This window comes from Lichenostomus cassidix, chromosome 4 (assembly GCF_008360975.1).
Source record: "Lichenostomus cassidix isolate B80296 chromosome 4, HeHo_3.0, whole genome shotgun sequence".
NCBI lineage: Eukaryota > Metazoa > Chordata > Aves > Passeriformes > Meliphagidae > Lichenostomus > Lichenostomus cassidix.
In genome coordinates, this window is record NC_139484.1 from 68,314,841 (window position 1) to 68,327,073 (window position 12,233).

General features: G+C 38.3%; 1 protein-coding gene across 6 annotated transcripts in view; it reads left to right on the plus strand.

Moving 5' to 3' along the window:
• The window catches only part of PPP2R2C (protein phosphatase 2 regulatory subunit Bgamma), a 194,479-nt gene that overhangs the window by 162,313 nt on the left and 19,933 nt on the right, over positions 1-12,233 (plus strand). For all 6 annotated transcript variants that reach the window (XM_085059762.1, XM_085059764.1, XM_085059767.1 and 3 more), the window contains one exon: positions 4,691-4,855. In XM_085059762.1, coding sequence (XP_084915888.1) covers positions 4,691-4,855 — 165 coding nt within the window. The remainder of the gene's footprint in view (positions 1-4,690; positions 4,856-12,233) is intronic.

Consider the following 12,233-nt stretch of genomic DNA (forward strand, 5'->3'; position numbering starts at 1 on the left):
TATGCTGAAGGTTATTTTTTGAAAGTGCCTAAATTTGCAAAAACCCAAGTCCCACGCAGGGATAAAAATAAGGTGTCATATCAGCATATATTGAAATAAGAAAGATGAGAGTTTTGTTTTGCTTGTGAAGTTACTATGGAAAATGTTGTCTGGCTTTCTAAAGAAAACCTCTCCTCCTCCACTGCAGTTAAATAAAGAGGGGGAGGGGGCAAGTAATTATTTTTCTTAAGCCCTCTTCTGACCATAAAAATTACTTCCTTCTTGCAGTGAACCCACAAGTCATTTAAAAATTGTTCCAAAATAATGATAGAAGATTCAGTCCTTTGAATACCATAGCTTGTGAGTTGCAAATCTATTCTCTACAAAATTCAGTTTCTTGTAGAATTCCTCGATGGTTTCAGGAAGACGAAGCAGCTATTTCTTTATGCATACTGTTCACTTCAAAGGGAATTTAATCTGTTTTAAGGAGGCTGCTATGTTTCCATTATCATACAAGGAAACTTATTCTGGGACCTTTTTTGCTCAGCAGGAACCTTATGTATTTTCCACATGCTCATTATACATGTTTTGGCATGAGCATAAAGCAGGCATGCTCATTTATATTCTAGCTGATCAAGAGGAGAAGTCTGATTAATATGAATTTTGGATCAAGGTGAGGGTCAACTTTGCAACCTGCAATAAAAGGAACTTTCTGGAGTGACTTCTCCCAGAGGGGAATATTTCTGTTAGATCAGTGGCCCAGAGGCAATGGAACAAATTTTCTTCCTCCTGTTATCCTCATTTTGCTATCAGCTGCACAACAGCAGCACAAATACTGGATTAGAGCTAAACATGCCATATAACTGAATCGTGTACTCAGATCACATTCCTCACACTGCATATCATTGCAGGTTGTTAATCATGCCTTTCCTTATGCTCTTTCCTCCTTCCTCTCTTAGTGTTTTTCTTCTCTCACCCTCCCTCCTCCCTCAGATCTTTCCCTAAATCTGCCTTGCAGCCAGGTCCTGCCCTGTTCACTCTCCTTTGTTGAACTTCTGTTCTTGAATATTTTGGGGAAGGCAACGCAGACACTCAGCCAAAGTTAAGCATTGCCTTCAAGTAGATTTGTTGCCTTTCCCAAAATTAACTTGCTGGTGTTGTAGCTCTACTAACCCAACTGTAAGAGCATCATCTCTCACCGTTGTAGTCGCCAAGTGTACTCGACCTTTCAATTCCATTTTGCTGTGGAGAGCCTCTAGAAAGTCTGCTGGCCTCATCATGGCTTTATCCTGTTTCATGGAACCAAGTAGTGGAGGACAGATCTGGTATGTAAGACAGCAAATAGTTAAGGGGAAGGATGTGTTCTACTTTTTGTAAGCAAGAACATATTTTTTATTCCTTGTTTTAATGTTAATGAATTAAAAGACTGCCAATGTATTCTAGCCCATCGTTGGCAAGGTGCCAGTTCAACCTTCCCTTAGTGCAAGTGTCTAGCAGGGATCGAAATGCCTTGTTCTTGACAAGCATGTGTGGGAGTCAAAGCAATATAAAGATCTTTTTCATTTTCTTAGGGGAAATTTCTACCTTGTTAAGGCACGGAAACAATGACTTCTTTAGGGCAACAGAATTATATCCTAATACACTGCCAGTGGTGACCTGAACCCTCTGTTCTTTCTGTCTGAGATGGCTTTGGTCCTAGGTGTTTTATCCACACTGAAAATGAAGCAGCTCCATGTGATGCAAGAGTCAGATGGGATTATTTCAGAGGTGAGTGCACTGAGGGAGAGGGACCATGCCCCACTCGAGACAGCCCTGCATGAGATCCAGTCACAGGGGAAGGCAGTAGTGTAGGACACAACTCCACAGATTTGTGCCATTAGCATAGTTTTCTCTTTAGCAGTGAAATTTTCATTTAATCAGTTTCTGCCAGATTCCCTCTGTTTCATGCTTTTCAAGTTCACCAAAGGCCCTGTTTCTGAAGAACACTCTCTGGTCCAATTTTTTTTTATTTTATTTTTTTTTTCTGCCATGCAATGCTGTGCTTAAAAGGAAGAAAAGACACAAAGGGAAGATAGAAAAATAGAAATGAGAAATGTCTCATGGGAGATGCTTGCCCTTACCATGTCATGCTAGTTTAAATACAGTTCCCACACATCACATGTCAAGCTGTATTTGATTGTTTTCAAATAGATGGCAAAAATCATGAGAGGAGGAAAATGTTCTTTTGTGTGACATATTCTTCTTTTGATATATTGGGTTCTGTAGCTGTCAAAACAAAGGCTGTTTTTCCATCTATTATTACAAATGCATTTGGGGTAAATCTCTTCTGCAACTCTCTAGTCCCTTGGTGTTTACTTCAATACAGTGTTATTGTTTTAATTTTTCTAAATCTAGTGAAATGATGAATTTTCATTTTTGCTATGATCCTCAGTAGGCAAATGAGGTTCTTTCTCAGTGGAGATTTAGATCACATCTGGAAATTCAGTCTGTTTCAAGTATTTTCTGTTTTTCTGGCAGGAGGATGGAATATTTAATTTCATTATTCATCATAGGTTTATTCATTTTACGCAATGAAAGGAAATTCATCAATAGTGTCTTCAGCATCCAGAAAAATGATACTTACCATGACTGTTTCACATACTCTATTTATATTTTATATCTTTCTCATCACTCAGCAATTATTCATCTCTCTGCTGAGAGGTGAAATTCTCTTATTGAGTAACTATAATTTCTCTGAACTCCACAAAGCAATTCAATCACTGAAAGCAATTGCTTTTACTTAAAGGTGTTTCTTGAGACAAATTCACCAAATACACATAACTGAATAAAGGTTGGGGTTTTATTTTTTCCCTGTTGATTTTCAGGAATATTCAGCGATGCTTTATAAAACAGGTAAATCAGTGTTTCTACATTTTAACATTCATTGCACTTATATTAATCATGATGGATTCTTGGAGATGGATGCAAATGTAAGTAAGTAGGAATGCAGTTAAAATGCAACATTAATTCATTCCCAGTTGTTATTAAATGTCACAAGATATTAATAGTTTTGCTGATATTTTCCTTTCTAAACCACATGGGGAGAAAAAAAAAAAGAAAAAAACCCCCACAGTAGTGTGATGAATGCAAAGTCATCAAGATAATTATCTCTGAATCTTTTGCACTACTTCACTGTAGTGTTCCAGACCTATATTTTTGGGAAAGATCAAAGTATAGAGTGTAAATGTGGTGATAGATTGTATCCCATTCCCACAGAAATCAATCAAAGGTCTTCCACTGGGGAAGTGGTCACAGTGGGAACCGAAACAGGCTTAGTACCATGATATATGATTTCTCTTGCCATCAATAAAACAGATTTTCTCATTTATCTTATCCTCTGAGATGTTTAAATTTTGAATGTCAGCTGATTCAAATTTTATGTTCAGGGAATCCAGGCACTGAGATGATTTGTGTTTAGGGCACTGCACTGGGACTCAGTAGATCTGGGTTTGTTCTGTCATGCATTTCCCATGTGATCTTATGCAAATCCTTTATTGCTTCTCGCCCAAACTCATCAGTAAAACAGGGTAATGTTACTCGTCTTTTTCGAAGGATTTGCTAACATTTGGATGGCTTATCTGTAGCAGATTGCTGAGGGCCATGTGAAAATGCACTATCTTATTTAAATGTACTGCTTTACATATATATATCTCCTTCCTTCATTTTATGCTTGTGTATTCACTGCTTTCTTACAGCCCCCTTATGAGACTCTTTCTTTCATTCTTTATGAGCAATCTTCCCCAGCCTGGTGTTCTCCTCCAAACACAGGCTGGGTGTGGGTCCTGGGTTTTAAGGCAGGTACTGTGTACAAGTGGAGATAGAAATGTTAGAGAGGCACCATGTGAGGTACACCTCATGTGGGTGATCTTTGGTGATCCAGCTGACAAGCTTGTGCTTGGGAAAGTAGTTCTTTGATGTATATTTGTTCCAGATAATGTTCACTTAAATGAATCAGGGGTGCAATTCTCAGTCACAGAAATTCACACTGATTTCTGTAGTGAGTGTCATTTACATGAAAACCCAAGACTGCTATTTCAGATACTTCTTTCATAAGTATTCAAATATCAAACCCAATACTGTGCTTAATCTCTTTTGAAGGAAATTGCATTAATATATATGCACCCCAAATTATCTGTGCTTGCCACACGTGCCTTTGCAAAAAAAGTACTTTTTTTTTTTTTTTGAGTCTTTTAACTTAAGCGACATGTATTTTTTAGCTTAAGTTGCATGATCATGAAAGCCAGTGAGCCTTCCTGGAGTGAGCAGGTCTGAGCTGTGCATTGTTCCCTATCAGTCAGTATTATTTGGGACAGAGCAGGGCTTTCAATAGCAAGTGCAGGATATATAGCTACCTGCCCTCTATTAGTTTCAGTGAAGGTGAGAATTCTATATCCCTGGAACACTTTCTTTGATGTCTTTGCACAGCATGGACCAATGGTGACCTGCTGATGGCATCTGCAGTAAAACCGTGCAGACTTTTGAGTTTGACATTGCTCTTTGAGTTTATGGAAGTGGGCCAGGTATGGAAATTGAAAACTGCTCTACTGCCAAACAAATGAGTATTTCTTTATCTAAAAGTATTACATGTGTGTACATTCACATGCTTCCTTCAAGCAGGAGTCGTGGTTTACCTGCAGACAACTGCATTTTCCTTGATGAAACTTCCATTCAGACATTGTAGATATAAAGCCAGCCAATATGGAGGACCTGACAGAAGTGATCACAGCCTCTGAGTTCCATCCCCACCACTGCAATCTCTTTGTCTACAGCAGCAGCAAAGGATCCCTGAGACTCTGCGACATGAGGGCATCGGCTCTCTGTGACAAACATTCCAAGCGTAAGTCCTTGCTCCACTGAGCCCCAGAGGTCATTAAAGTCTCACTATTCACAGACAGCACGTAGATGTGTGACACCCCAGTGGATTAGTTTCTCACGTGCAGGCCCATTTGAAAAGAAAACAGCAAAAAGAAATTTTTTTCACCTGTGCAGGTATTAGCTATGAATTGATAATAGTCATGTCTGTGACTGGTTGCCCTTATGGTTCTTATTGCAGAGATCAGTGCAGAACCAGAACTCTTTAGCAAAAGAGAGAGGATTCCTAAAAGAGGATGAGGGAGTATTTAGTAGATGAGCATACTGGTGTGAATACACAAGTACTGTACTGAATGCTGCAACAAAAAAATTTTGATTGGCAGACTGCCTTCAGAATTTTGAATCTGTTTTCTTGATTAGGAAATCTCAGTGTCCTTTGTTCTCAACGTAAAAGCTGAAGAAAAAGGCATGTTTATATTGTCTGACTGTCAGTTCTTCGTGGCCTAGAGAAGACACTGTGGTTCTTCCCACCAGTAATCTGGGAAGCCTGGGCACTTTGCCTTGTGCATACAACCTGTTTGTTCCTAATCTTCTGAGACTGACAGTGCCCAGACTAAGGCAGCATGTGGTTGGTTGCTGAGAGGCTGAGAACCTCCTGAATGGACTCTGGTGGCTCTGCTTTAGTCACCTTCAGGACTAGGGCTGTTCCAGGACAGCTCTGTCTCACAGAATTGGGTCATCAGTTTGTTTTTTTTTGCAATGCTGAAACATTGGAAGGAAATTCAAGAGAAATTCTAGTACCAGAGTACATAAGAGGTTTTATATCCTTCTCTGCCTACTTGAGCCTGTTTGAGGCAGGCAGATCTTATTAGTAGGGGCAAATGGGCAGGAAAAAGTGTGTGAAGATTTAAATGAGACATAAGTGGTGCACAGATTTCATACATACGCTATTTTAAAAATTGAAGTAAATATAGTAAAAAGCCTATGACCAGGCCTGTTGACTGCAAGGAGAAATGCACATGCTCAGAACCTCTCAAGATGTGGTCTCCAATTATAGAAAATAACCTTCAAGGACAATTTCCTAAGCAGAGAAGTGTTTTACCTTTGTTAGCTGTATCTCCTTGTACTTGTAGGGGCAATTCAATACCATGAAGTGAAATGTAAGCATGACACAGTCTAACACAATGCTGTGAGTTATCCTGTCCCACTTAATTGCTTTGTTCTGTAATACTTCCATTTCTTCCTGCTAATAAGGCCTCCATGCCCCTGTAACTCAATGCCAAATGCCAATCAGAACTTATTAAAGCCACAATACAGCAATGCTGGATGAAAGAAGGCATTTTATGCCAGAAGGGAGCGCAAGGTCTAATGGTCATTGATTAAACCCCATTTTCCAGATCTGTGAGTTAGAAAATAGCCATTTAATGTAGCATTGCTGCACTGAACTCTAGTCAAGCTCATTGAGAAGCTGAGTGTGTACAGTACAAGCCTGACACAGCAATGGTAGAACTTCCAAAGTGTTAAAAGGAGGAGGCCCATGTACTGCTGATTGGAGTGGTTTCAGTATAGCTCTCAGAGGCAAGCAAAGTTAATTGCATACAGCCCATAGCAGCCCAAAAGGATATATCAAAAACCAGTCTGAAAAATCAAGTTATTTGCATGATTGTCTCTCTAGTACCTTGACTGTGCATCTGATTCCTCTTTACAGTTGCTAAATTTACATCTGGTGCATATGCATGATCAGTACCCTGCTCTCCTAGCTTGGCTTGTCTTTCAGTCTTCCCCCATAACTGACTCCACTTCTCAAGCAAAACACTACCACTGGAGTCACTGTAAACCCTCACGTTCTGCCATGGATCCCTGCTTTCTCAGAACAGTCTAGTATCACTGCATGCTGTATTTCAGATGCTGTTTCAAGATTGTAATGGATGTACATATTTTTAGGGATGAAAAATCCAATTTAAAACGTAAAAAAATACCTGGATAATGAGCATATATTGTGAACTTTTGCATGTACTCCTTTTTCCCTTATTTATTGAAATGTCTGTATCTCTGATAAAGTCCATTGCAGCTCCTGGGGGAAGAGCCCTCCATTTGTACAAGTTTAGAGAGTGCCATGAATAATTGCTGTCCCATGCTGTAAAAATAAATTACATATTAATAGCTGTAGTGTAAGTCAACCAGCACATGATGTTAATAAATTATAATGTCTTGAAGATTTCTACTTTTCTAAGCTCAGTGGTGAAATCTCTGTTTCTGGCATTAGTGACAGCAGCACTACAAGGTTTCCCTTATAAATCCTCATGGCTTTGACATGGACAAGATGAGATGACTTCTGTATGCACTCATCCTTGATGCCTATGCTGAGATTTATTAGCAAGCTGCCAATTTGTGTGATGAGTTGTAATGGGGAACTCTGTCCCTTAGAAAAATTATCTCAGACCACTAAGTATATTTATAAGGCATTGAAAGAACATCAGGTCAGTAGCTGAATTTTAAATGGTCATTGAGATACTGATAAGGTGTGATAAAATGTGTTGTGTCTCTAATGGACTACCTGAAACTGCTTCTTGTAACAGCTTTGTAATAGATCGTGCAGTGCTGAGTGAGGATCACAGGAAAATCTTATGTAGCCATTACAAATATATATCAGGGAAAGACCAATCTGTAACCATGGAGCAATACATACATAATGCTGTTCCATGTTATTATCAGACTTTGCAAGTGGTGGGAGAGGATGCCATCAAAAATCTTCTGGAGAGGAGGTGCCACTGAGATGAATGTCCCTGCTTGTTCAGAATATCAGAGGGGTGGGAATAAGGAAGGTGTTCTTGCAGTCCACAGTTTTATAGGTAAAGATTTAAAACAGATATGAAAGTCAGACTTGAGCAGCAACAGATAGGGAATTCATTTAAATAATATGGAACCTTTCACATAAATAGTGCACTTGCCAACACACCCAGAGATTGCCTTTGAGGTGTCATCAGGCAATATGCATGGCACTGCAGTGTAGAAAAAAGGCAGTATATGGAAATCTGTGACAGCAGCAAAAGTATCATTGTTAGAGCAGTCGGCTGGGAACATTGAAGGAATAAAAGAATTAACCCCCACCTCAAATTCCATAAATTCTCATGCAAGGGGTTCAGGTGACAAGGAAGACAAGCACAGGGATATTGTTGCAGTAAGAACATCCTGACTAAAAATATAGTTACAGCAGTATAATATGCAACTCTTCAATTAACAAATAGTTGCTAATTTGGTTTTTATTTTTTATTGCTAATACTGTGTTCAGAATTCCTCATAAATGTCCACTAAGTTAATATCATTATTCCAAACAGCTTGTAGGCTAGATGGGTGCATATGGCTGCTTCAACAAATCATATAATAAAGCAGTCAGCTAAAGAAAACTCAGCATGTGAAGTCAGAAAGAAATGAAGAGCTTTTTCAGTAGTTCATCAGAATTATTAAAACCATTATTAAATGGTAAATATAAACTGTATAGTTATGCAATATGGAAATTTAAGTCACTCGAGCATAACTCCTATTGATATTTCATGCAATAGCCTTAACATCTTAAAGTCATTGCATACTTCAGAAGTAGTAATTTATTTAAATTCTGTATGTTGCTTTAAGGGTTTTTTTAGTATTCATTTCTTCATATGTATTTGTAGAGTAAAACCCTATTTCTAATTGTCCATTACCCATGTGCAAAGTTTACAGCAAAATACTTCAAGGAAAGAGGAGCTGCAGTTTCAAGATTATTGCTCTGTCTGCCATGGTGATCTTGAAAACTCAGATTTTGGGGTTATACATAGTTAGCCTCTGTCACCATTTGTTGGTGCTTTCTGTCCTCCAGACAGACTTCTCAAGCTCCTGACCTCTGGGTCTGTGGCAGGAGCCACTTAGAGCCCTCCTCCCTTTGACCAAGGAAGCCTTTCTAGGTGACAGACAATCCCAGCCCATCTTCCCTGGACTGTCCCTGAACAGAGCAAAGCATCTCAGCTGGTGCATCCCAATCCCATGGGTTGGACAATCAGTATCCTAAAGTATAAAATAGTCTTCAGAGCAATGCAGAGTGAATTCCAGGTTTGGTTTGTGACTCAGAGGTGCCACCCAAAGATGAAGGGGGTGTTTTTTCCATTGAGAATCCTTTTCCATATTTTTATTTGAAATCCAGGCCTGAAAGAAATGCCAGTCTTTCCCCAAGGATAAATACCACTGTCCTGTCAGTCAGGCATGTAACTCAATCGGGTTATCTGCTGGGCTTTTTTGAGATTACATTTGGTTTTAAAGAATTCAGAACCATGGAAGCAGCCCAGACAGAAATCAAGGGTAATCTACTTAAACATGTTGAATTTTTAAAATTAAATCAATTATATTTACCAGTTGTTTAAAGCAGGTTGGAATTTCAGAAACAAGACAGCTTTCAGACCTCTGACTGAATATGGATTATCTTTCATTTGCAACAGAGAACAACCAGATGCACAAAAAAGCCTGTGACAGACTATCCCTGCTGGATTTGCTAATTAATATTGACCTTTCCAAATGAATGATGCTTATTGTCTGACTGAAAAAGAGACAACTTGTTTTTCTTCTGTGTGAGCCTTACATCTAAAATACGGTTTTTATTTCTGCATCTGGTCTCATGTCAGGTTATCATCTGAGAGAGAGACAGTCATCACTCTCCCTTTGTGCACTGGGAGGCCACTGTCAAAGTGATGTCCACTTCAGGCAAAATCTGCAAGGTTTCATGTGACAGGAGTGAAACTTATCTGAGCTTCTAAAATGATTTGACCCCATGCTTGATGAAGGCTTGTTGTCCTTATCCTAACTCTGGATTTATTTTTAAACATGCACTACAAAGGCGTATATGCATTGCTGATTTTGTATCCCCAATGAAAAAATGTGCCCATATCCTGATAATTTTGTAATTATGACTGTCACTAAAGGTCTGTTACTACAATTTCATGCATGCTAAACAAGATCCTGGAATGGATCTTTCCTTGTGCAGGAATCCCACTGAAATTTGGTAACAGATTGCCTTCAGCACTGGCTCCAAAGCTTCCATTCTGCACAGTTTGGATGAATGTATAATAAAGACATTTAAAACATGGCTAATGAAAATTCGAATATGTTTCTACAGAAATGCAATTATGTCTATATAGTATTTCCTCCAGTTGTGCAAGATATGTTAAAATTAAATCTGAGGAAGAAGAAAACCTGATTTATATACTTCCAGCTATCAAATAGTTGGAGGAAAGAGAGAAGCCTGAAGCAATGGTAAATGATTTATGATTGAAGAGGTGTTTCATTAACCCCTCTCCCCCAACCACACATAGATAAAGCAAATAATTGCTGTAAGATTGATTTAATTATTCAGTCTATTAAAATTCCTGTCTTGTTTGCCTAATTTTTTTAAATAGCAGCAAATACTGCTTTTTAATGTCTCATGAAAGCAGCTTTCAAGATCTTATTTCACTGGGGGAGAAAAAACCCACTTATCACTAATCTTATATATCAAGATCAGAAAGACTTACACATCACTTTGGCTGTACAGCAGGAGTAGTTTTATGTCCCATTAACTCCATGGGATTGCTCACAACACGTGGCATTAAACATGCACATAAGTCTTTATGAGACCAAGGTTTAAAGAGGCTTGATCTTCTAGATTGGCTTTGTGTTTTTTCAGTTCCTTTTCTCTCTTTAGCACCATTTCTCTTTATTAACAAACTCACTGGCAAAGTTATATTAATCCAAGCAACTCTGTAGTGAAGCTCCCACCCACTGATCTTTAGCTATTGATCTGGCTTTGCCTTTCAGCACTAATGCACTGTCCCTTGTGGTTTGTGACAAGCTGCAGCAACTCAGTGCAGATGGTAAAACAGATTCTTAAATATTGATTTGAGGCTCCACTTTTAAAAGCCGTGCTCTCTAGGGGTATTGATGAGAAGCCTAGTTTTAATACTGGGGCATTGAATAAAGGAATGCTGTACTGTAGGTGAAATTTCAGCCTTGTGGTGTGGAGGTAGGGTCAGAAATTTGCTTTGAGTAAAAGAAGGAAAATGATGTGTAAGTGACCAGGGCACAAAGAGGTGCCCCTTGGAATTATATAAAAGCAAGTAGAAAATTGAAATGTAAAAAGGTACTTCTTTTTAGTTTAAAACAGAATAAGCAGCTACAGGCTATGGTAGTATAAAATGTTAAACAAATGTGTCTCACAAAATAATTGTATTTTAGATTGCTTATGAAAGCTGTTTCAAAAACTCCCTCTCATGTATAACCATATTAATCAGCATAGACCAAGAAGGCAAGATTGTCACATTAGCAGAATATTCTATTATTGAAAGAGAATTTCCAAGGGAAATGGATGTGTCAGTGGATTGGCTTAATGCAAAACAATAAAACATTCAGAGATAGTGAAAGATAGAGTAAATAATAATGGTAAATCAAATTATTATCATGACTAATGAAGCTAAAAGGCATAAAGAGACCATGAATTTCAATGGAAGCTTGCAGTTGATTCACTTAGAATGAACTCAAGAACTCTTTCGTATGAAATCCTAAAACAGATTTTAAACAGTGCATAAAAATGACTATACATGGGCAGACCAGAGCTCCTTGTAGCCCAGTGTTCTGACTGATACTGGCAATAGCAACAGCAGCAGAAAATGTAAGAACAGACTAAGTGTATAATCTTTACCCTCTGCAATTTGCAGCTGGAAACTTGAGGCTCAGGGACCTTAGTGGAAGTGAACTTACTGCATTTAACAATACTGAAATGGATGCTTGGGGGTTATTTTCCTTGAATTTTTGTAATTACTTTTGAACCTGTGTATATTTTTACTATAGACAATATCTTTCAGTAAAGTCTTTAGTAGTTTAATTAGGCATAGTATGAAGAGCCATCTTCTCTCTACTTACCCTTTCCTAGTTTCACACGGTGACCCCTACTTGTTGATTGGAAGAGACAGTGTACAAAGTGTACTGTCATTCCTCATTCATCCTTCCCATGCCATGCTTAATTACAACCCCCTCAGTCTTTCCTAGGCTGAGAGATCCCAGTCTATTTAGCTATTTATTTCATGGAAGTAATTTGGTACTTGTGGTCATTTTTATTGCCCATTTTTGTGTCATCTTGAGATCTCTACCATGTTAGAGATAAGCCCAGAACTATGCTTAGCTCAAGGTGTAGCATTTCTTGAATTAAATGGCACAGAAAAAATGCTTTTTGTGTTGAATGTTAGTAACAGGTGTCATGTACTTAAAAAAATTTAAAAATTTGAATTTTCCTAGAAGTTTAAATGAAATTTAGTTTATGGTTTTTATGCTTAACTTGGTGAAATATATGTGGTAGAGCAAATCACAGCTGACCCTGGAATAGTACTAATTTGCCATCTAAAAAT